The 25821-nt window shown below is 44.6% G+C and overlaps 2 protein-coding genes, 1 long non-coding RNA gene and 1 pseudogene across 3 annotated transcripts in view; 3 read left to right on the forward strand and 1 right to left on the reverse strand.

Moving 5' to 3' along the window:
- LOC129355229 (nebulin-like) overlaps positions 1–2544 on the forward strand; it is a 35651-nt gene extending 33107 nt beyond the window's left edge. Inside the window, 3 exon segments of the mRNA XM_055024761.1 lie at positions 630–725; positions 934–1067; positions 2035–2544. Of these exon segments, the coding sequence (XP_054880736.1) occupies positions 630–725; positions 934–1067; positions 2035–2211 (407 nt within the window). The 3' untranslated portion in view covers positions 2212–2544.
- A 2061-nt stretch (positions 2545–4605) lies between these two features.
- LOC129355225 (translocon-associated protein subunit alpha-like) lies at positions 4606–10586 on the forward strand. Its single transcript, XM_055024759.1, is given in 10 exon segments — positions 4606–4752; positions 5988–6121; positions 6250–6319; positions 6322–6342; positions 7066–7169; positions 7255–7413; positions 7488–7564; positions 7663–7741; positions 8186–8279; positions 9483–10586. Coding segments are annotated over 10 exon segments (876 nt in total). The 5' UTR covers positions 4606–4682; the 3' UTR covers positions 9551–10586.
- A 1056-nt stretch (positions 10587–11642) lies between these two features.
- On the forward strand, positions 11643–15491 carry LOC129355227 (uncharacterized). Its single transcript, XR_008605243.1, has 3 exons — positions 11643–11849; positions 15243–15285; positions 15412–15491. It is a non-coding gene; the product is annotated as an uncharacterized LOC129355227 (long non-coding RNA).
- Positions 12295–25111, reverse strand: LOC129355226 (melanoma receptor tyrosine-protein kinase-like; annotated as a pseudogene).
- Positions 25112–25821: the final 710 nt, after the last annotated feature.

A 25821-nucleotide genomic window follows, 5' to 3' on the forward strand; every position in this document is an offset into this window, starting at 1 on the left:
GAATAAATGTTTGGTTTCAAAAAACTATAATTTACACTTATAATAATCAAACCTTAAGAAAAAAATCTTAAAGTTCAGACTGGAAAAGAAGCAGCTGTTTAGTCAAAGTTCATTTATTGTCTGAGTTTCTTAAATTCAGTTAAAATTCAGCTGTGATGTCATAACTTATAAATGTGTAGTTAAGTATAACTTTGGGACAAAATGTTTGTTTTTCTTTTTTCAGGTCTCAGTGCAGTGAACATTTTATATCCAAAGAGAAAAATAATGATAAATAACCTAATTAGAACATTTAAATATATTGTGAAATAAAATATGTTTGGTGTGAAAAAAGGAACAGAAAATGTAAAATAAAATCACTGAAAATTGCAGGATTCTGATCATTAAACATAAACAGTATAATTTGAGGTGAAATGGATCGTTTTATTCAATAACTGATAAAATAACTGAATATTCCAGATCTTTAATAATTAATAATCGTGTTTCTTCATATTAACCCGACTAACAGCTGCTGTTTTTAAAAACCAACTTTCTTCTGAGCTGAATTATTTTTCTTTCTCTCTCCGTCTTGCTCTGTGGCTGCTGGCCTCATCCCGGCGCTGCGCTGCCACCTGGTGGCGGCCGCCTGGCAGAGCGCGCCGGCCGCAGGCTGAGCAGCCAGCTGTCCCAGCAGTCTGCCAGCTCTGTGACCTCTGACCTCTGGGACCACAGCGGCAGCAGCACTCCTGGTATCTGTGGCCTCACAGCAGAGAAAGCCTGATTCTAACCTTTGACCCGGGTCTTCCTCAGAGAGACTCACCTTCATCTTCCTCAGAGGACAAGATGGGATGCAGGATGCTGACTGCTCTCTCTGTGTGTGTGTGTATGTGTGTGTGTGTGTGTGTGTGTGTGTGTGTGTGTGTGTGTGTGTGTGTGTGTGTGTGTGTGTGTGTCCAGCTCCCGTCCTGCCCGGTGCGTACCACCATCATCATCAGAGCGTCCAGCAGCAGCAGCAGTTCCACGGCTACATGCATCAGACCAGCATGTCGTCGGTCCGATCCGTCACCTCGCCGCCGCACTCGGCCACATCGGTACGCCGCCGCGCGCCGCGCGTCACACACTCCAACAGACACACACTGCATAAAGTATTCACACCCTGATGATGATGCTGGACAAAACAAAATGGTTCTTAAAGGTTTTGCTTTTTCATATTAACAAAAAACATTTTATTTATGTTTTTATATCTTAAAACAAAAAAGGATCCTGAACTTTGGCCATAAATTGAGTCGATCCATTTTCTTCTCTAAGATTCTGATATTTGTAGGAAATACTATAAAATTCCTTTATTTCCTCTAAAGTTTATTTATTCGTGCTTTGTGTTCACTTAAAATCAAAGTTACTTTTTGGTCAAGCTGAATCCAAATAACTTAAAATTATTCATGTTTTTTTTATTTTGGATCTGCAAAACTATCATTTACTAATATATTGTTACGTAAACAGGTTAGTTGGTTCTTTGTTATTTTTCTCCAGTTATTGATGTTGAGGATCCAAAGAGCTTCTTGTGGGTCCAGAGCTGCAGGTTGTAGACCCTGAGTTCACCAAACTCTTTATTCATTCCTTCCAGATTTTCATAGAAATTCACACAAATCCAACAGAACCCTGCATTTTTACCCTCTGATTTATAATTGTGTTTGTTGAAAATTTTCTGCAACACTGGAGAAAACATTGGTTTGAAGTGATACTAACTCCTGCCTGCAGGTGGCAGTGTTATTACTGCTACTCCACTGCTGACTCTAGAGCTGTTTAGGTTTTATAAAGAATAAAAATGTTTGTGTCCAATCTATTGGTTTTTATTTGATCATTTTTTTCTATTTGTAAATTTTGGAAACAGTTTAATGATGAAAAAAAAATCACAAAATTCTGAAGTAGCAACAGAAAATCAGTGATTCTGACAGAAACAAATGCTGAATCCTTCTGAAACGTTTTGGAGACCTGAAATGATTCCCCTCCCTCAGAGCCGCTCTGAACCGGGCTCAGCTTGTCTCTGTCCCCCTGCAGCGTGTTTACCGGGCGCTCTACGACTACGCGGCCCAGGACCACGACGAGGTGTCCTTCAGGGACGGAGACGTCATCGTCAACGCGCAGCCCATCGACGAGGGCTGGATGTACGGCACCGTGCAGAGGACCGGCAAGTCCGGCATGCTGCCCGCAAACTACGTGGAGTGTTGCAACTGAACAGGGAGGAAGAGGAGGAGGAGGAAGAGCCGGCGTCCTTCAGGGTGAAAACTGTCAACGCTCTCAGATGCTGGTGATGTTTTTATTTCAGGGTCCCCATATGTTCCACCAGCTGCAGAAATGACGTCCAACATGTTCTCCGCTGAACCTTTTAGTCATCAGCCAATTAGACGCCTGGCAGTTTACTGAGGAAGAGGAGGATGTGTGTGAGAGGCTGAGGTTCTGATCAACCGTAGGAAAGAAAATTAGTTGGAGGGTAAAAAGAGCTCTGATGGTTAAATGAACTGAGACAAGTTGAAAGAGGTGGTCTAGTCCAAGTTTCATGTTGAAGTTCTGTGGTTCTTCCTCTGTCAGTTTTTGTTGTTGTTTTTCTCTAACACGTCTCCACGCATCGTTCACCCTGTCCACACTAATTCACTCAGATCTAATCTGACGATCTTCCTTCCACTAAACTTTCTGAGTGAAAAGAAGCAGACGTTATTATGATCAGAACAAAGTGAAAGAAAACGTTTCCCTCGTAAAGCAGCTGTTAGCAAACGAAGCTACATCCACCCTGACACTGGATTATAATCCCAGATTATTTAATGCTATTTAATATTTAGTGATTAACACGTTTATGTTTTATTGGCTGATTTTCTATCACTTTTATTCATGTATTTAAAAATGAAGGGAGCATTTCACACTGACTTTAATATAAAGATTTTATCTCAGTGTCTCAAGTTCAAATAATTGACAACTTAATATTATTAATATTTATAAGTTAATTTTACTCATTAGCATCCTGTATAAAGTTATAGATATTATGTAACAGATCAGCCCATTATTTCTCTTAGCTTTTCTTCAAAAAGGGAAAAACAAGAGAATAAAGTCGGATAGATTAACTGATCCAAACTAGGAACTGAAGATGATGAACTCTGGATGATCTGAGATTAGAAACTCGGAGGACAGAAAGAGAGTCGAACAAAGAACTGACAGCAGAGGATTCTGTTAAAAACAAGAATTAAAACCAGATTCTGATAAATGTTGGATTTTTTGCTGGTGCAGGAATTTATGTCTCGGCAACAGAAGTCACTAAAGATATCAGTCGTGTTTCCTGTATTTAAACATATATTTAATAAAAGCCTACATATTTTTACAGTGCATTGAGGACAGTTTAGTTTGGGTTCAGTCATTAAAACCCAGTGAGCCGGTATTTAATGGTCTTACTGGTTCTCAGGATGAAACCAGTTCAGCTTTTCTCTGTTTAGTTCAAACATGAAATCTTTAAATCTCAAGTTTAAAGATTTCTTTTTCTACATTTTCCTTCATAAAATCAGAATATGTTCATTCTGATTCAACAGGGTCAGTTGTTTCTCTAAATGACAAATGGTGGATGAGTGTTACAGCCAGTTAAACGCGGCTGCTCATGACCTTCATGGAGGTCGTTTATCGGGGTAAAGTTTTATTTTTAGTTTCATCCTCAAAGCAATAAAGGTCAAATTTACCCCGATGATTTTAGAGCAGGAAGAGAAAAAAATGCTGTTTGGATTTATTTAAAAACCAGTGAACATCACTGCAGACATTTTGTTAGGAGAGAAATGAAAATGAAGAAAGATTTTTAAAATCCCACATTTTCTTTTTGGCTTTTTTATTTTGAAGTGATTTAGCAGAAAAGATGGACAACAGATATAGTTCATCCTCAGTCTGATAACCAGCTTAGATTTTGTAATTTCTGTGTTGAATAATTTCTAAAGAGATGAAAAAGTCTCAGTTTAGTCAGAAATGGCCACAGTAATCTCTGTGTGTTTTTATTTTTAACATTTTTATGTGCAGAAAACTGAATTTTTCATGTGTGTTTGGACTGAAGCTGTGTGAGAACATAAAACTTTTCTGTTTGTCTGAATATCTTCACTCCTGATTTTGGACATGAATATTTGAATTTTTATGGATTTGTTGTCTTGCTGTGATGAATGCATCTGATCATATTCTGAATTTATGCATTTGGTTAACATTTGGTTTTCTGGAAAATAGCTGGTATGATTGCTGAATATATCTGTGTGTTGATTTTGAAAGAGACACTTTGAGACTTTTTTTGATTTTGCTTTGAGGATTTTGGCATTCTCTATATTATTAGCTATAGGTCATTAATAGTCTGTAAGTTAACACAGGTTATAATCAACTTAATTAAATTTTTTTGGAATGATCAGTCACTCTTTTCAGTTTTTATTATAACTGTTCCATGTGAGAGAAATGAAATAAAAAAATAATAAAATGCTAAATGAACAGTCTGATTTATTTATTTATTTATTTGGCCCTTCACTGTGTTCATATTGTAATACATGCGCTTTGACAGTAGGGGGCAGCAGGGTGTTCGCGCCAACCCATTTCTCCTTGTCTAGTGCCGCAGCAGAAGAAGTGATCTGGGAACGGAGGCGCTTCAGCCTTGCAGTCTGACCGACACTGAATGAGAACGCACTGATTCCTGTTTCAAAATGTTGAAGTTTATGCCTAAACTATTGCTGCTACTGCTTGTAGCCTTCCCGGTGACCATTCTCATCAAAGGTGAGTTTTTTGAATTGCCTGTTTTGAGGTTTAGACGGATGTTACCGCAGCATGCTGGTGTGAGCAGTGGAGCTAACTAGCTAATGAGAGCTAGGCCAGACGCAGGTTGTTAACTGCAATAAAACCATGATTTTTAAATAAAATGCGTATTTATGAAAATATAAACAGCTTGATATGGCATCCTTATCTTTGCTGATCAGTATGTGTTGGTAATGTTACATTTAGTATTTTAATTTTAGCTGTCATGAAAGCAGTTGCTGCTCGTGTTTAGACTGACGTGTCCTTAGTGTTAGCTGTTAGCCGGAGAGCTAACGGCTCTCCTCGCCTCCTCAGATATTAATTTAACTCTAAACTAGTTAAACTACACGTGATGTCAGTATATGTTAACAGCAGAAAGCTGGAAACGCCGTTAAAAGGCGTCATCAGTTTAAAACGGGTCAGTTTGTTACGAGCTGCTAATTTAGGAAATAATCTCAGAAGTAAGTGGTTTAAATTTATTCTCTGTTTTCTATTGATCTGCAGTTTAAATGTGATTATTTGGTCTAAACTAAGAGCTAAAGCTGTGTGATCAATACTGAAGTTCCCATCCGGTTTGCCACTGAGCTCAGGAGATTAATGGACCACAATAAACTTTTAATTTCTTAAAATAATACCACTCAATGTCATAAACTAATTAGTATTTTACCAAAAGCCTTATTTTGTTGTTGTTTTTGTCTAAGTGAATGTAAATTAACTACATGTTTCTGTGTGTTTGTCCATGATTGGATGTTTCTGCTAATTATTTGCTTTATAATCAAAACCAAAATTCAGTTATGTATCATTTTTTAATGAACCCTCTTTGTTTCGGGTCACCCAACTTATTTCCTTCTTTCTTTTTGTTTCTCTTATTAAATCTAATGTATATAATTAAGTTTTCATTTGATCCCAGGTTGGACCTTTAAGCAGATTATACAGAATATTTTTTTATTTTATTTGTGAAATGAGGTCAAGCGTCTCCATGGCAGCGCAAATCAAAAGTTGGTTGCTATATTAGCGTCTCAGGGTGGATGAGGACAACCTGAACGAGCTCAACGTTGTCACATAATGATAATAATAGTGATAATAATCCGACTGTGTTGTGATCTGATAATAATCATCTTCATCATGATGATGATGATGAAGGTCCTGCTGTAGTTCCCAGAAACTCTGAGACTCTAAGACAGTTTTTGAAAGTTTGTCTTCTCTGTGGTCTTCAGGCCCGGTGGCGAGCGCCCAGGACCTGACGGAGGATGAGGAGGCTGAGGCTGTGGATGAAGATGTTGTGGACGATGTGACGGCTGAGGATGAGGATGATGAAGCTGAAGTAGAAGACGATGAAAACACAGAGCTGGTGAGCTTTGACCTCGACCTCTCTGCTCGGTGCTGTTCGAGACAAAACATGTCAAATGTTTCATAAAATGAGAATTAAAATTTTTATTAGTCAGCTGGTTTGGTTGTGACACTCCTGTTTCTGTTCAGACGGAGGAGAAAGATGAGGAAGAGGAGGCGCTGGTGGGAGAGGTGAAGGCTTCGCCCAACGCCGACACCACCATCTGTTCGTCAAAGGAGAAGGTGACTGTTGTTCTGGCCGGTTCTGCTCTGACCCTGGTTCTCTGGCCCGGTTCTGCTCTGACCCTGGTTCTCTCTGGCCCGGTTCTGCTCTGACCCTGGTTCTCTCTGGCCGGTTCTGCTCTGACCCTGGTTCTCTCTGGCCCGGTTCTGCTCTGACCCTGGTTCACTCTGGCCCGGTTCTGCTCTGACCCTGGTTCACTCTGGCCCGGTTCTGCTCTAACCCTGGTTCACTCTGGCCCGGTTCTGCTCTGACCCTGGTTCTCTCTGGCCCGGTTCTGCTCTGACCTGGTTCTCTCTGGCCCGGTTCTGCTCTGACCCTGGTTCACTCTGGCCCGTTCTGCTCTGACCCTGGTTCTCTCTGGCCCGGTTCTGCTCTAACCCTGGTTCTCTCTGGCCCGGTTCTGCTCTGACCTGGTTCTCTCTGGCCCGGTTCTGCTCTGACCCTGGTTCTCTCTGGTCCGGTTCCCCGGCCCGTTCTGCTCTAACCCTGGTTCACTCTGGCCCGGTTCTGCTCTAACCCTGGTCTCTCTGGTCCGGTTCTGCTCTAACCCTGGTTCTCTCTGGTCCGGTTCCCCGGTCCGGTTCTGCTCTAACCCTGGTTCTCTCTGGCCCGGTTCTGCTCTAACCCTGGTTCTCTCTGGCCCGGTTCTGCTCTGATCCTGGTTCTCTCTGGCCCGGTTCCCCGGTCCGGTTCTGCTCTAACCCTGGTTCTCTCCCCTCCAGACTTCCCGGCCAACAACATTGTGAAGTTCCTTCTGGGTTTCACCAACAAGGGACCAGAGAACTTCATGGTTGAGTCTCTGGACGCCTCCTTCCGTTACCCTCAGGTACTGGTAGAACCCGACCTGCTAGAACCCGGCCCGGTGGCCGCAGACAGGACCCTGTGATCTGACCCGGTTGTGTCGTTGCCAGGACTACCAGTTCTACATCCAGAACTTCACGGCGCTGCAGCTGGGCACCGTGGTTCCTCCGGGCCGCCAGGCCACCTTCGAGTACTCCTTCATCCCGGCCGAGCCGATGGGAGGCCGGCCGTTTGGACTCGTCATCAACCTCAACTACAAGGACAGCAGCGTAAGGACCGGCTGGGCGACCGGACCAGAACCCGCTGCTGACCTCTGAACTTTCACCTCCTCTTCCACCTGCAGGGGAACGTCTTCCAGGACGCCGTCTTCAACCAGACAGTCACCATCACTGAGAAGGAGGACGGGCTGGACGGAGAAACGTAAGCACCGCAGAGTTCTGGTTCTGGATCCGGTTCTGGTTCTGGTTCTGGATCCGGTTCTGTTCCGACTGGTCTAAGTTCTCCTCTGTTGCCTTCAGCATCTTCATGTACGTCTTCCTGTCCGGTCTGGGTCTGCTCGTCATCGTCGGCCTTCATCAGCTGCTGGAGTCCAGAAAGGTCAGAGACGGTCAGGGGTCAGAGGTCAGGCTGCTGACCAGTAGCTATGGAGATAAACGATAATTATGTTTTTGACTAATATAATGTTGATGTTGTGAAAGATCAATAAGCTTTAAACTGATGATCATTAAAGTCTGGAGCTGGAAGATTTTTTAATACTCAAAATAAATAAAACAAATTAATAACAAATTAATAAATGAAATGAATTTTAAAGAGTCTGTGAACAAAAGTGTCCAGTTGAGATGAAAACAGACTGAAACTTTTATCATCCAGTTTTTGGTAGAAAGAGAAAAATGAGAACGCTTTGAGTTCCCAAACATCGATCATTAGAATTTATCGTGAGGCTGATAGATGAAAATTCCTTTCATGTGAATTCATTTCTGATAATAATGATGTAACACCTGCTGACCCCTGTGTTGACCTCTTGACCTCCGTCTGTCTCAGAGGCGGCGCCCGGCTCCTAAGGTGGAAACGGGAACGTCGAGCCACAACGACGTGGATCTGAGCTGGATCCCTCAGGAGACGCTCAACCAGATCAGTACGTACCACTCTACTGCTGCCGGTCAGGTGGTCTAGTCCAAGGCCGCCCCCACAGTGACCTTTGAACCCTCAGAGCTTGTGGTTCACTTATCTTCCTCTGTCTCTCTCTGTTTCCTTGCTGTCGTGTTTTTCCTGCGTCTTCAGTGCAGAGCCGCAGAGGTGAGGCTGCTGCATGGGTCTGTCCTGGTGTGTGTGTGTGTGTGTGTGTGTGTGTGTGTGTGTGTGTGTGTGTGTGTGTGTGTGTGTGTGTGTTTGTTTGACAGGAAGTTTATTCTGTTTCTGCAGCTCTATGATCCAGTTGATCTCTTTTTCCCCTGGATTCTCTCAGTTTCTCTGCTGCTTCTCAACATTTTTCCTTTTTTCTACTTCAGAATCACAGAAACTTTGTTTAAACCACTGATAGAAACATTTTCTCCATGAAGTCATGTCTGTAAAAGTCTGAGAGCTTCTTCAGCCATCAGGGACTAAAATCCTGTTTGAAAGTAATCCAGTGGATCCCTGTTAATAACTGATCTTCAGTGGAATTAAAATTCTTTAACAAGTTGAATCCATTCACATCATTTATCTACAGAACAATCTTAATTTAAATCTGTAAACTGGGTCTAGTTTTCATCTCAGTGTTAAAGCTGAAACTGTATTGATTCATTCCTGTTCAGCTGCATGTGGCGTTCGCCTGCCGGTCGACCCCGCGGCCCGGAGGTCGACCCCGCGGCCCGGAGGTCGACCCCGCGGCCCGGAGGTCGACCCCGCGGCCCGGAGGTCGACCCCACGGCCCGCCGGTCGACCCCGCGGCCCGCCGGTCGACCCCGCGGCCCGCCGGTCGACCCCGCGGCCCGCCGGTCGACCCCGCGGCCCGCCGGTCGACCCCGCGGCCCGCCGGTCGACCCCGCGGCCCGGAGGTCGACCCCGCGGCCCGGAGGTCGACCTCGCGGCCCGCCGGTCGACCCCGCGGCCCGCCGGTCGACCCAGCGGCCCGGAGGTCGACCTCGCGGCCCGCCGGTCGACCCCGCGGCCCGCCGGTCGACCCCGCGGCCCGCCGGTCGACCCCGCGGCCCGGAGGTCGACCCCGCGGCCCGCCGGTCGACCCCGCGGCCCGGAGGTCGACCCCGCGGCCCGCCGGTCGACCCCGCGTCTCGGCAGTTTATACTGAATGCTTCCTGTTCATGTTTGGATGCTCAGCCAGATTCTCGTTTCGTTCTCCACAAAGCTTCTCCCAGACGATCTCCTCGCAAGCGGAACCAGAAACGCTCGGCCGGCTCAGACGAGTGACGGGCGCCGTGGCGACCCTTCATCTGTCCGCCATGATAGGAGGAAGAGGAGGACTGAAGCCGTCTGAGCGCGCTCAGTCCGTCTGTCTGTCTGCTGAGGAACTTGAACCAGTGCCAAGCACAGCGACGGCTGGCTCCACTTTCAGCTTAGAGACTGTCGAACAAACACACACACACACACACACACACACACACACACACACACACGACTCCACTGCTTTTCAGTTAAAGGTTGTTTTGTTTTTTCTAACCAGAGGAGGATTTGTTTTGTTTTTTAAGCCTTAGTGAGAAACTGCTGACGTTGCGTGGAGACGGCGCCTCCTGCTGTTTCCTCTGGTCTGGCTCTTGTTTCAGCTCCAGGATGTTTGTGGGAGCAGCTGGTGTCGACTCAGCAGGTTAAACACTGGTTGGTTAGTTGCAGCTCTGACCCTCTCTTCAGATGAACCTTCATCTCCTCTGTTCACAGCCTGCTTTTCTGTAGCTTCAGGGTTTAAATCTGAACGTGGAGCGCTGTCAACGCTTTCAATTTTTCAATCTTTTAGTTTTTTTATGTTGGAAAAATCTCAACTTTCTCTTACATTTATTTCACCAAACATTCTGATATCTGATCAGAAAACCTCTCAATTTGATTGAATAACGTGAATTTTTATGCCGTTAATGATTTCTCCCTGAAATTAATCCAGAATAAAAACAGGTTAAATCTGCAGCCTGCTGGATTAAAATAGCTCTGCGGCTGTTTGTGGTGATGCGTTCAGGGTCATTGTGTATTTTATGATTAGTTTCATGAAGCTGGGCTCCTGTAGCGGTGATCTGGATGTTTTTCTGAGTTATAACCTGCTGAACGGTTTCTCTCTAAGCGGCCCGTCTGGACCCAGAACCTCCACTATCGGGTCGGGAAGTTGCTGAACTGGAAGCACTGGTTTCTGGCTAATTTATTCCAGTTTGGTCTTCAGTGGGCGGGGTTTCTGCTGTCCTTGTCTCCCCACCAGGGGGCGGTGTTTGCGGTTCAGAGGCTGTTTGTTGGATTTGAATTTTACTGTGAAGAATCAAACGAACAGCGGAGACTCGGCTCTTCCTGGACTGAATTCATTCAGTTCAAACTTTTTCTTTGATTTGCTTTTGAAGATGCAGAAAATAAACGATGATTTGCTGTAAAACTGCTTCTGTGTTCTTTTAACTTTCACTGTGTAAAAATCAATTCTTGCTCCAATTTTCATCATTTTTTTTATTGAACAACCTACAAATGATACTATATATTTTTTAGAGATCACTTCAGTGCCAATCTTTTCAATAACTGTGTATCAGGTGAATATTCAGTTTGCAATCCTTCAATTTGCCACCAGATGTCGCTACATCTTTGTTTTATAAAATTAAATATTTTTTTAAATTGACCAAAATATGTATTAGGAAAAGTTGCTGGAATTGGAAGGTCAATCTGGAAAGTGTAGATCTTATTGTTTAAGGCCTGGATGAAATTATTTACTGTAACCTTTTATTTGTAAATCCACCATCGGCCATTTTGTGTTTTCCAGGATCTCATCCGTGCAGCATTTCCTCCTGATCATAAACAAACATCTGAATAAATTAGTTGGTGTCTGAAATGTTGGTCTGTTGTGTTCAGAACATGGTGGAACCTGGGAAAAGCTTGAATAATCAGTTATTTGCTGACATGTTCATGGACAAAATGAAGCTCTGCTGACTGTAACCATGGTAACACAATCACGCTTAAAAAACATCTTTACAAACTTTACAGTTATTTTAAATGTTAAAGTGGTTCATTTATAAATTCTGAATTCATCAAACCAAACTTCATTTCTCGAACATTTCGGCTCCTTCCTGTGGACGATGCCCCATAGATCCTCTCTGGTTCTGGTGTTACCTGAAGCTGATGTTGGTACCAGGACCTGCTGAAAAGTGACAAGTATGAAATCCTCCAGAACGTTCTGCTACATGTGGACCAGAACCAGCAGAAAACATGGCGACCCAAACCAACCAACCAACGATCACCGTCCCAAATCTGCAGGAAAACGCAAAACTTCAAAAGATTAACGAATTGCTGGGTTGCAGATTACGTAGTACTGTCGTCACGCAAAATTTGGGGTCAGTTGGTGATTGCCGCCCTAAGGTTTGCGTTCACACTGCAGCCTGAAGTGACCCGATGTTTCGTCAGATCGGGTTTTGCCGTCGTTCGGCCTGTACGTGTCCCGCATGCGCAGTAGAGGGCGCAATAGCGTCATCATTCTCAGTGTTTGCGGAAGTAAACATGGATGCTAACGGTGGAGCCTAGCTTAGACATTTAGGTAAGGATCTCGTCCTTTAAATTGTGTTTTCATGTATCTTATTGGACATTTACTGAGAGAGCAGCATTCATAATGCATTCATAATCTAGGTCAATATATTATTGTATATACTGGGAGCTGGGAGTATTTCCCTGCTGTCTCTGGCCATCAACTGGTTTTAATGGGGTTTCAATGTAGGTTGACCTACATTGTAGAAATCCTTTATGACTTAACATTAACATTCAACTAAAGCATGAATTTGGGTTTGCAGAAGCTGAATAAATGATTTAGCAGTAAATCCAAGCACAGAAATAACATGGTTAGCTTGCTGTTAGCGATAGCATTAAGCCATTTTAAGAATTACTTCCTAAAATTACTATTTTAAGCAATACTAATTAAACTAGTAAAATACTACTTAATATTATATATATATGGACTTATAGATACTAGGAATAAAAGCAGCAGCCACAGTCAGAAACGTAACTTTGTTTTTTTTATCAGTAAACATTGAAAACAGAGAATAGCATTAATGTCCAGCAGCAGGACGTCAGGATTTGGCTCATTTGTGTCAAGTAAAGCAAGAATTCAACATCAACAATCAGCAGTGAATATTTCAAGTCAGACAACAAGAGGAGGTTCTCCTTGTGCTACAGTTTGGACTGAAATGGTTCTGTGAAGTTTAGCTGACCTGTGTTCCTCAGTGAGGACCTGCAGGTTCTGGACTGGTTCCGTCCAGAGCTGAACTTAAAATTCACTGAGTTACACACGCTTTCTCACTTGAACGCATTTAAAGTTACATTTACAGAAACAACATAGTACAATAATAGTAGAATAAACATGTCATTATTAACAAGAAACTGACCTATTCTTTGTGGAATTTGTGTTTTATTGTAGAACCCCGGCAGTACCAGCAGGGGGAGCAGTTCTGCGTGCTTTCTATTTGCCTCATTAATTTTCAAAAGAACTAACTTGGAACTGTTCTTCAAGTTTTGACTTGGAATGTGAAAATCCAATATGGCTGCCACCTTACTAAGTCACATGACAAATTTCAAATCAAATTCGTCAAACACATTGCGTAACTTGCTGTAAACCTGTCAGTGAGAAATAACAGAAGTTAGCCTGGAGAAGGAGAAGTGAATTCTCTGAGTTGCAGATCAGAAAAGCGCTAGCAGAATGCGATGTCTCAAAATCCCGAGTTAGAACGTCTAAAACGCAGCATGAACACGGTAAACACTGCCCCCTACAGTCTGCCTCCATGTTGACAACACAAGTAAAAGATTTGTTTACATTTAAATCAAGTTTAGATTATTCCAGACTACTGAATAATTTTTTAAAATTTAGTTAAAATCTCCCCACCAACTCTGATGGTTGGTAAAATGTATATTTTTTCTCTTCGTCTCCACCTCCTGTTGACATGCACACAGATTTTGGTGCAATATTTTAAAACTGATGTAACTGTGAGGACGTGATGCCCAAAGAGGATCAAGCAACATGTTGGACATGTCCTCCTCCGTCCTTCTACAATCTACAAAACAGAACCGTTTGTGTTCTATTGTTCACCCAACGTGGTCTTCAACAAATGTCAATTTTAGTAAGCTTAATTTTATTCCCACCTGCTTTTGCAGGACTTGTATAAAATTGTTTTGATAGGAAACTAACGAATTGTGTAAATGCAGATTTAGTTTTTCCTTTTACAAAATGGCAGTTATAAATATCTGGAGTAGAGCAGTGTGACCTGGGAATCCAGTTTCAACCCATTTTGCTTTTTCTGAAAGATTTAAGGTTGCAGACATCATGTTGACTGACAGTAAAAGCATATCTTCAGAAATCTCAATATTTTCAGTTCACGGCAGTAAATGTTGGAAGCAGAAGCGCCCAGGATTGAAACACCTGCATCGTCCTGCAGCATCCGAACCCACATGTAAGGTAGCCTGAATTAGCTTATGTTTTTACAGTTTATCTGTAAAAACAGATAAACTGTAACAGATAAACATTACCCAGCATGCTGCTGGGTAATGTTTGGCTCCATTTTCCAGATGGGTTCATCCAATCAGCTTAGAGCCAAAGGTTGGACCTTTGCCTGAAGGGACAGGAAGTTCTTGTTCTGTTTCAGTTCCTCTGGAGAACTGACAGTTGTTGGTCCAATTAAAAACAGAACACAGTTTATCTGAGCAAAGCCACAGCTTCAGGCTGAGCGCTGCTGCCCCCTAGCGGACAGGAGTGTACAGTGCGCCTCCCAGTCCCAGGTACTCCAGGTTCTCTGCTGCAGGGAGGAAATGCCGTTCCCAGTGAGCGCTCCAGTCTGCGGTGGAAAGGTGGCCTGGTAGCCGGCCTGGTAGCCGGCCTGGTAGTCGGGGTCGTCCATGCTGCCACTGGACACCAGGGCCAGCGAGTTTTGGTTGGTGTTCAGGTACTCTGGTCTGGAGAAGGTGGTCTCTGCCTCCTGGGAGCTCAGCAACACGGGGCCCCAGCCCTCCGTCAGGTCTTCGTAGTTGGGATTGTAGATATCAGACAGCCTGCTGCTGGTTTCACTCCCGGGCTGGTTAACGTATTCTGCAACACAAACATCAGGAAGATTGGTTTAGGTCCTGGACTCGGTTGCTTTGGTGAAACTCCTTGTTTGCGTATGACTCCTATCCTGTCTGTTTGACTCCATTATTTTGATCACTTCCTGATTTCTGGCATAAAGTGATCGCTGATCAGAACCTACCGTGACCGTCCAGGTCTTTCTCCAGCGCGTTCTCGGTCGGGTCGGAGATGTACCGGAGAACGATGCTGTTCTCTCTCAGCGGATGGCCGTTCTGAACAAACACACCGTTCAGATGGATCAGTGTTCATGCTGGATAAAACATTTCCATTATTTCACTTCACGTATTGCTCTGCCCCCTTGTGGTTGGCAGTAACAGGTCATGTGTGCTAACATCACAGGTGTAATAAAGAGTTGACGCCACATTGGCTCCTCGGGTACAGGAAATACGGCGGCCATCTTGGAGTGGTGGTTCCTCCTATTTGGCTAAACCAAAACAGCAGAAGAAGAAGAAGCACTGCCGGATGTTTTTGTTCAGATTGATGGACTATTTACGTGAGATCTCAGGGGATAACGTTTCACAAGAAAGATGAACATGTTATTGTTTATATTTTATAATTAGAATATTACTATACTGTATTTATAAAATGAATAATATTAGCTATAGTGCTTGGTGTAAATCGTCTGCTATGAAGGATAACTGGGATTTAGTAAATTTGAAAATGACATTGATTTAGATTATCCAACACAAGAAATAAAACAATATTATATATAATTATAAATATGTGTTAAAACAATCCAAAGCAAATATTAGACAGGTGTCAAAGAATATTATTTATATGTAATTCTTTCACTCTATCAAGATATTTGCTGTTTTTATTTTGAAGGTTTCATAAAGACACCATGAAATGGATCCGTCAGCGGCGGCAGGTGAGAGCTGCTGTTTACTGTCTATATTGTACATTTGATAACCAGTTAAGATATAAAACACAAAATGTTGAAGGATCAGATTATTGAGACACAAATTCTGATGAAACTGTCGGCCACTGTCTGTAGAGCGGCAGCCATGTTGGACTGTGAAACCCAGCCGGGGTCGGACTCTCCGGGTCAGAATGAAACTCCTGGACTTGTTTCAGCTGGTTGTTCGGTTAGCATCAGAGTGTTTACCGGCGGGATGCAGGGCTTGCTGCCCTGCCGGTTTATCCGTTTGTACGGCAGCAGGTATTCATCGGCGTCGACCACGTCGTCATCAGAGCTCAGCAGGCGGGAGAAAAGCCTCCGATCAGACGGATTCGGCAGGTTTCCCTGGGAAGCAAGTCAGAGACGACCTTCACAGTCAAACATACTTTATTATCCCAAATTTGATCAGACTCACTTCTTAATGTTCAGTTACTTTATAAAAAACATTTATATTTTGATTTGAACTCTTTAGACATATTCTTTGAAAAGTAAAGTGAAAACCCAGATTTATTCTGTTGGTGTTCTATAGAGGGATGAGGTGGAGGCGGCGGCGTACCTGTATGACCAGGTACCTGGACGGGTCCCGGGCCATCTGGGAGAACTCGCCCACCAGCTCTGAACCTGGGTCTGCTGGACGGGTCGATCATCCAGCCTGCAGGGAAACGGGGACAACACACTACCTGAGGAAGCAGCCCCAGCCAGTCTGCAGCGCCACCTGCAGGGTCAGCTCTTACACTTCAGGATGATCATGTAGACCTCGATGGTGCAGATGGGAGGCTGCGGCAGCCGCTCCCCGTTCTCCAGCACCAAGGCGATGTCTTTGGCCGGGATGCTGTCGTACGGTTTGGATCCGAACGTCATCAACTCCCAAACAGTCACACCTGCAGAGACAGGAGTGACGTTAGCTTGGTTAGCCTAGCCTAGCCTAGCCTAGCTTTGCAATAACACTGCATATAAGGAAAAGGAACAATTTCCTCATGTTCTGCAGGAACACACTGAGCCATGTCCAGTTAGAATGACTCGTAGCTGAGTATTTTATTCAGTCTGAATCCTCTGGCTGTGCGGTTTCAGATGTTTAAATCGGCTAACAGGAGGTGGAGGGTGAAGGCAGGTAGGTGGCGCTGTGGGACGATTCCTCACCGTAGCTCCACACGTCGCTCTGATGGGTGTAGGTCCACTGGAGGATCGACTCCAACGCCATCCACTTGATGGGAACCTGCTCAGAGATGCAGCAGTGACTCATCTGATGTGTTTTCAGTCCGGACAGAAACCGGTCAGGCGTTGTCAGGGCACCTTTCCTCCGTCCGCGTGGTATTCCTTCTCGTCGGCCGTCAGCAGCTTGGACAAGCCGAAGTCTGTGATCTTGACGTGGTTGGGGTTTTTCAGCAGGACGTTCCGGGCCGCCAGGTCGCGGTGCACCAGGTGGCGCTCTTCCAGGTAGTTCATCCCCTGAACCAGCAGGACACAGTCTGTCATTTAACAAACCACAACTAACCGCTAAATAGATAAAGAAATATTTGAATTCCATTATTTTGTCCAGGTTATCATGAAATGTTGATTAACTTTCAGTCAGTGTTGGGAACAGTTCCCCAGACCGTGGGATCCAGAACAACCCAAATTCACTCTAATCTCCTGACCCAGTTCAGGTTTTCCCAGCATCTAAACATTTCAGACGGGACTGAAGGGATTAAAGTCCTTCATCCTGATGCGTTCAGGTTAACGAGCCTCAGCAGGATTACTGAGCGCCGGTTCCTGGCTCACCTTGGCGATCTGAACACACCAGTTCAGCAGCCACTGGCCGCAGATCCGCTCCTGGTGCTGCCGGACGTAGTCCAGCAGGCAGCCGTACGGCATCAGCTGCGTCACCAGCTGCACGGCCGACGTCAGGCAGATGCCCAGCAGGCGGCAGACGTGAGGATGGTCCACACTCGCCATCACGTACGCCTCCTGCAGGGAAGCCACAAACACCAACAGTCCATGAACATCACATTCATCAGGTCATCTTTAATGAAGAATTAAAACCTGCAGCGTCAGAAACGCCGACGGTCCGTAAACACAGCGACACGGCAGAGCAGGGCAGAAATACCATCTGGTCATCTTCAATAAATAATAACAGATAATAAGATAAAACACAGTGAGAGTCATATTCACTTCAACTGAACTGTTTTAGTTTACATTAATAGTCACTCTGCAAATATTTAGCTGGTCAGAAATATTTAGTTAATTAAAGTCATTTATAAATCTAAGTAATAGATATGATATGATGGAATGTTGTTCCAAAAACTGATAAATACTGCATTATTTTAAAACATTTTAAATCAGAAATTCACTTACTTTGTTCATATGCCATATTAATTCTGATTCATGCAACAATATTGAAACATAGACGGCAGAAATACAAATAAATATACATTTTATTTATATTTTTGCTCTTTTTTTAATCTTTGATTTTAATTCATCAAATGAAAATTGTCCGACTTTCGTTTCCTTTACATCTAAATGTTTTTTTACTTTTGATCTTATTAATTGTGAAAACGTTTCAACACAAACCTCAGTTTATCCAAATGTTCACTGCTTCGCTCACCTTCTGTTTTGTGACAGAAGTTTTCTGTATTTTTGTATTGCTGTCCAGTTTAACATATTCACATATATTGTGGCTTAACATTCGTTCCCATCAACAACGCTTTAACTGAATGCAGCATATTGTCACATATGGAAGGAAACAGCAGCTCTTGGAGTTGATGTACAACAAGACCTCTGATGGTTTGAAATGAAGAAGTGAAGGACGGAGGCAGGAGAGTCCGTCAGGAAACCAGCAGGATCCTAGTCAGAATGTAAATGCATTAATGTTTCTGTGCTAATGAAAGGTCGGGATCAGCGTTAAGCTCAGGATCGGTTTGTGATTAACGATGAGAAAATCTGGGCAGAAACAAACAGTAATCCTAATAAATGCTGGTGCTGTCCAAAGGGAACAGACCCAACAGAACTGAACCTTGTTCTTTCTGTTCAGGAGAGCCAACACAGCTAAAGACATAAAACACAAGACGAGATGATGGTTGGAGTCCCACCACTGCTCTTGAGCAAACTGAACCAGAGGAGAAGCAAAGCCTTACGTCCAGAACTTCCTGGTTGACTTTCGGTGATGTAGCCTCTCTCAGAACTTTGATAGCGACTGGGATCCGGATGTTTTCTCCTTCTGGGTTCCATAAACCCTGAACAGAGAGACGTGAAGTGAGTCATCATGTCAGGAGGACAGCGTCTTCTGCTTTCAGCCATCGCTGGTACCTTGTAGACCGTCCCAAAGGCCCCAGCCCAGAACTCGGCCTTCTTGAACTCCGTCTCCTTCAGGATCCTCAGGAAGGCCTGATTGGGAGCCTGACCGCTCGGAGTCAACGGCTCCACCAGCTGCAACATGTCCAACAACGTCAACCAGCTGCAGAGTTAGTCTTCCAAAGCCAGAGTTGTTTTTAAGAGTGCCGCTCACCTCCTTCTCTTGGAGCGCCGTATCGTCCTCTTCCGTCTGATTCGCCGGCGCCTCAGTAGAACCAGAATGAGCAGCGTCACAATTACAGTGATCAGGAGTCCGCTGACCACCCACTGCCAGAGAGGAGTGAGCGCCGCTGCTGGTGGGAAAACGAGTCAAAAAACAATCTGGTTTATTCACGTCCTCCTCCATACTGACAGAAATCATCAGGGTTCCAGGGTCATATCGACATAAACAGATTAATTCCTGATCATATGAAGTCATGATTTCTATGCTGCCCAACGACTCACAGGAAGGTCGACTGGTATGACGAAGGCTAAGCTAACCCAACAGACTGAGCTTCAGGGGAGAAGTGTTACATTTGCTAATGGATTTGGTGTTGATGTGTAAATTATTATGTTTTAGTTGGTAAGTTCACTACAGATTCTGTTGGTTCAGGCACAGAGCAGTTCATCAACCAGTCCACTGTGGCAAACAAACTCAGCATTGTTGATGTTTTTATTTGTAGTTTTACCCTTTACATCCAGACAGTCCAGGACCAGAACACCTGCAGACACAAAGACAGTAAAATGAACCTTTTCTCTGCTGGTTTAAACTTCTCAGACCTGACATGAAGCTTCAGTCAGAGGTTTTACCCCTGGGTGCAGTTCTGATGACAAGGCTGGCATTGGCCCATCTTATCCGCATATTTCCAGATCAGAGTGTCGCCGTCTCCCATCATGCCATGGGGGCACCGAGGGATGCACTGGTGGCCATCTTGAAAGTGCGCACACTTGGAGCAGTTGGCTGGCCCCTGCACAAAAAAAGGTTTCATATTCAGAGAGAACAGAAATTCATGCAAAGCATTTCATTCAAATTGCAACAAATTATGGCAAAAGGTCAGTTTATGGTTTCATCTCAGAAGAAGATGAGGGATACTTTTTGGATTTGCTGATTCTCCTGAGTAAATGGATTCTGAATTACAATGTAACAAAGTGAACTGACGGGCCGTAGCAGGTCAGACTGTCAGTCTGCAGCAAACACTCCTGGTGACACTGAACACACCTGCCGTCCACCTGGGCCTCTCTGGGTTCACTGCACCGAGAAACAGAAAAAAAACAACGAAATTCATGCATAAAGTACGTAAAGAGCAGTAAAATTACATCAGAACTGTAGTTGTGCAGACTGCAGGTCTCTCACCCCTGCAGCTGGTTGCAGGATGCCACACAGCGCCCCCCTCTGTCCACATGCAGACAGGAGACACACATTGTGGGCCCCGGCCCCAGCAGCCATCCTCTGAGCACTCGCTGTCGCAGGTTTGATTCCCACTACTGCCGTCATTCACTATGGTCTGGGTCCTCAGATCGGAACAAGCGCCTCCAGTTGATGGTGTTGGCGTAGCGCAGCGCCGGCGTGTCCTTCAGGATCACATTCCCAGCGCTCACCTCCTTCAGGGAGCGCAGACCGAGCCACTGCAGGTGACTCACCTGAACCACCACAAAGCTGAACCCTCTGGAAGGAAAAAACTGTCGGTCCACAGCTGGAAAACTACAACGGGAAGTTTTAGTTCCAGCTGTAGAAACACAGAAACTCACCTGGAAAACGTAGTTCTTCCTCTGATAATTTCCAGGTTCTGGAACACCGACAGAGACGTCATGTTTTCAGGCCACCACATGATCATCAGGTAACCTGCCACAGCAACAAGCTGAACTCTCAGGCTGGTTTCTGCTGACATGTTCTGATCTAATGACAAAGCAGGAAAACCTACCAGTAATTTCCTTCACTGTCGTCAAGTTCCACAGATACTCCGGATCCATCGGCCCGACTTTGTAATGCGGATCCCTGGAAGAGCAGCCGTCACATAATCACCGACATCAGAGCAGGATATTCAACCAGAACCAGTTTCAGAGATGATAACGCTGGACATAAAGTCATGTACAGCTTTGAGTTTGGACAATTAGACTCTGGATTTATTGATCATATATTTTCTCATGTTGGCATCAATGACCTTTGATCATCCTGTTGAACTGGACCTGAGAGCTTCTGGGCTCATTTACGGCTTAGCGTCTAATTTTCTAACCTAAACACTGATCTGTGGCTTACCTCCATTCAGAAAAATAACTCTTACTGAATCCACATGCCTGCACTGATCAGTTGGAAGGAGATTTCATTTTCAAGGAGCGAATTTAAGATTCTGTGTTGCCCTTGGTGACCTGTCCAGGTTGACCCCTGGAGGTCGGCACCAGACCCCTTCCTGACCCGCAGAGTCGACATGATGGATGGAAGGCAGAAGAAGGAAGGTGAAGACGTTCTCACCCTTCAAAGGAGTTCTTGTTGAGGATGATGTCGCCGTTGATCTTGGTGCAGTTCATGAAGGATCCGATGTTGGTTGAATTGACAGCAATAGTGTTGATTAGAGACCCGATTCCAATCCCATCACACACTGCAGGAAGAACAAGAACAACTCTGGGAATCTGCTCTGTGTGTGTGTGCGTGGTGTGTGTGAGTGTGTGTGTGGGTGTGTGTTTGTGGGGTGTGCGTGTGTATGTGTGTGTGTGTGTGTATGTGTGTGTGTGTGTGTATGTGTGTGTGGGTGTAGGTGTGTGCGTGTGTCTGTGTGTGTGTGTGGGGGGTGTGTGTGTGTCTGTGTGGGTGTGTGTGTGTGTGTGCATGCGTGTGTGTGTGTATGCGTGTGTGTGTGTGCATGTGTGTGTGTGTGTGTGTGTGTGTGCGTGTGTGTGTGTGTTGGTCTACCTTTGGGACAGACTCCGTCGCATGGCTTGCAGCTCCGTTTGCCATTCTCATCTACCTCAAGCATTCCTGCACTGCAAGAGCGAACGCATGCACCCTCCGTCACCACGTAGTTACCTGAGAACAAAGACAAACGTTTCGGCGACATCAGAGACCAAACAACAGCCGACTTACTGACAGATGTTTACCAGCGGCAGGACCGATCTAATCAAGCTGCGTTTTCAGGAACCTTAAACATCGTCATATAATCAGATCTTCACCTACAGTAAACTATTTCTACATGTAACACTCTGCAGGCTTCAGAGGCCACTGAAGGCTGTTTGAGCCGATACGAATATGTTTTTATACTTACTAGGACATTCTTTGACACAAGCGGCTCCGAAAGTGTACTTGGTGGGGTTGTCCACCACCTGGTGGCTGGTGCGGTCATAGACTTTGGCGGAGGACAGGTGTGTCCTTACAGGTTCCATCATCGTTGAAGTCCCTGCAGGCCTGCAGGAAGAAACGAGGAACAACTGGAGTTAGAAACTAAATGAAACAAAGACTGGACATGAGCTCTGTGAGTCACAGGAAGCTAAACTCTTTGGAACTGTTGAGGAGATTATGATGTTGAAAAATGTAGAAAAATGTAAATGAATTTCCACTGATGATAAAGAAAAGTTCATTCTAAGGCCCAGAGGGTGAAACTCACTCACTACCTACAAGATGAGTCTATGTTCTTGATATTTCTGGCTTGTGACTTTTAGGAAGAAATACATTGTTTACACTTTAGCTAATATATTGAATATAACCTGGATCCATCCATAATCTTCCTTAATCCAGGTGAAGCCCAGACTTCCCTTTGTCAGTCACTGGAGTCAGCGCCTCCTGGTGGCCAGGCATGGGGTGGGAACGTAGATCGACTAGTAAATCGAGAGCTTGGTTTTTTGACTCGGCTCTTTCACCACAGCAGGCCGGTACAGCGCTGGCTTCACCCATCAGTCTCATGCTCCATTTTCCCTCATTTGTGAACAAGACCTTGAAATACTTCAGCTCCTCCACTTGGGGCAGGTCATTGTCCCTGACCTGGAGAAGACGCTCTACCCTTTTCCGGCTCAAGACCATGGTCGACACTCGGTTGCAAATCCCTCCAGTGAAACCTGGAGATCACGTTCTGATGAAGCAGAAGAACCACATCATCTACAAAAAGCCCGATCTCAGACAATAGATTCTCAAGATCCTGGTTGTCCCTAGAAATTCGGTCCATAGAAGTTGTGAACAGGACAGTTACAAAGGGCAACTTTGTCTCTTGAACCTCACCAGTCTAAACCTAACAGCCTGAACCACAGGACCTGTAACCTCTCCTCCTGCAGTGACCTCACAGCTGAACTCCTTCTCCAAGTCCATGAAGCACCTGAACTTTCCAAGTAATTATGGGAATCAAGAATATATTTTATCCAGTGATCAGTAGCAACATTCATGAAAATAGTCATTGCAGTTGACGGTACTTTGATGGTCCGTATGATTATCTGATACAGACCAGACAGTCAGTGGCTCTGGGTCCGGTGCAGCCCGCAGCACAGTGTTCATTGCAGCAGTCGATGGGTTTGGGGCCGCGGCATCCTGCTGCACTGCTCGGCACACGGCAGCTTGGTGACTGTCGGGTCAGAGGCAGATTCATAAACTCACTCCACACAAACGGCAGGATGGTGGAATGTAAAAAAGAAACAGTGGAAGACTTTACATTTCTGGCAGTGACCCGGTCCGGGTGCCCAACACGACCCGTTAACACAGCCGGGGTCACACTTCTGACCTGCAACACATTCATGTTACCAACGACGTCCAGCCTGGATGACAACATGAATGAATTTTAGAAATGTTTTCCATACATTGGCGCTCAAACCCGTGTGGTACGATGTTCATGGTGGGATTGCTGCTTTTATCCACGATGTCCCACCAGTTGATGGTTTCCATGTTGCACAGCAGGGGGTTGTGGCTGACCCTCACTCCGCCTGACAGAATCTCTGTTGGAGGCAAACAAACTAACAATGAATGTCTGTAAAATACAGGTTTTACTCAACAACTGAAAAAATTATTCGTGATGCATTTCAGTCATTTTAAAAATCCATTCAGGATCAACAACAGGAACATGACAGCAGACACCAGAGTAGATACTGACTAGATGTTTCCATCCTTGAACATTTTCAGCCTGACAAGAAGAACCTAAATAATCTGGAGGTTTATTCATGAATGTGACATTTCTGACCGGAGCTTTTCCTTTTTCACTAAACCTTTCTGATTTTGTAAATTGTTTTACGGTGAATAAAGAGAAAAGCATAAACCAGCCACCAAAAAAGTCCAGCATTATGAAGCCATGTGTTCACAGCAGAGGCGTGACTCAACCAAACCAATCAAGCAGAACGTCTTTCGTCATCAGGCACAAATTGCCAAGGAGCGGTCTGTTTCCTGCTGTCAGATCTCAATGTTCTGTTGAAAGAAGTCTTTGAAACGATCCTGCAGCTCCACCCACTCCACCATCTGCCAAGAACTCCAACTGACAAACCTTTATTTGCGCAATCCTGTGGGTTTAAAAGCTCCTCCAGCATGCCTTGTCCTACATATTTATGACACATCAGTTAATATTTCCTCAGCTACAGATTTTCTCTGCACTTTCTGTTTGTTTGGGACGCATCCGTAACGTTGAGCCAATGAACGTTGAGCCAATGAACGTTGACCCTTCTCCTGATTGGTGACTCTTGTTTGTGTTTATAGCATCGTCCAGATGCTGCTTCACCCACCGGTCAGATTGCTGAGCTGCAGATGCTTCAGGCCAACCTGGTAAACGTCCGGTGATGATGGGTTCTTTTGGTAGTTGGACATGACCAGCAGGGTGAAGCTGCCGTCGTAGAGGTTCTGTCCCCGGATCAGACGCAGGTTGACCAGTGGGATGGTGGACACCTCATTCATGGCGATCAGGACGTAACCCGACTTCCTGGATGGACTATAGGGGCAGAGAGAAAGAGCTGAAGACCTGGAAAACTATCGGATAACCTTCAGCCGAGGCGTTCTGACATTAACAAGTCAGTTCAACATTTATTGGAAACAACTGGAATCTCAAATCCCAAATTAATGATCAGATTTAAAATAGGTTTCATCACAAAAGGTTGTTTCTTGAGTTTAGGAGCCTTTCTGTGCCTGAATGATTATTCATTGGAAGAACAGATGAAACACTGAACAAAGATCAGAGGAAAAACTGGTTGGAAAGAAAACAGAGATGACATTTGGATCTGGAGCTTTGTTTGCGTGTCAAAACCTTTCAGAAGATAAAAATGTAAACCTTAAAAGAACAAAGAACTGAAAGTGACGAGATCAGTTTGATATGTCAGGTGTTGCAGCGTCTTTAGAAACTTTATCAGGATTTCATCGCAGCGCCCGACGCGGCGGCAGCGTGATGACGCGGCGGACCGGACTCACCTGCAGGAAGGACAGGTCCTGCTGCTCCTGGGTGTAGGTGATCTCCAGGTTCTCCAGAACCACGTTGCAGCCGGAGTACATGGTCTTCATTTTGCTGTAGTGATTGTCCAGCATGGTCATCTGGTTGCTCGTCCCTGGCACACTGAAAGCAGACACAGTTCACTGCAGTTCCTCTACCGGCCTCTGAGTGGTGCCGTTTCCCCGGTGACCATGGCAACACACAGTTTAAGGAGAAAAGATTCAGTTTTAATTTGCTGCAAGATTAAAAACTGAGAATAATTTAGTGAGAAATTTACTGCAGCATCAAATTTCTGCTCTTAGAAAATTACAGGCAGGTGATAATTCAGAGCCTTAAAAGGATTAACTCTGTTTTTGATTTTAAAATGTATTATTTCTGGCAAAAATATATATATATATATATATATATATATATATTAATACCAAACAAACAAAAGTTCTCTTTACTAAGAGAGTCCATAAATATCACCCAATTAATTGTCACTCTTCCTCATTCTTCAGTCGCGTGTCGATGGTTTACGGTTACACCCGTAAAGAGAGGAGGCCAGAGGAGTGGCTCTTCCCAGCAGCATGACAGGAGTTAAACAAGTCAGTGAGGAATGAAGCTCTGCAGCCTGTTAGAAACAAACCAGCAGTCAGGAGTCAGAGGTCAAGGGTCGGTAAGATCTCTGAGTGGCTTCTGAACTGAAATCAGTTCCTGTCTCTGAGCAGAACGACTGACAGCAGGATGGTTTCCCTGCCGCACAGATCAGATCGAACCATTTCAGGACGGAAGGAAGCCATGTTGGAGCATCATCAGATGAAACGTCAGACTCAGCATC

This window comes from Poeciliopsis prolifica, unplaced genomic scaffold, assembly GCF_027474105.1.
Source record: "Poeciliopsis prolifica strain line A6 unplaced genomic scaffold, Auburn_PproV2 SCAFFOLD127, whole genome shotgun sequence".
Classification (NCBI taxonomy): Eukaryota; Metazoa; Chordata; class Actinopteri; order Cyprinodontiformes; family Poeciliidae; genus Poeciliopsis; species Poeciliopsis prolifica.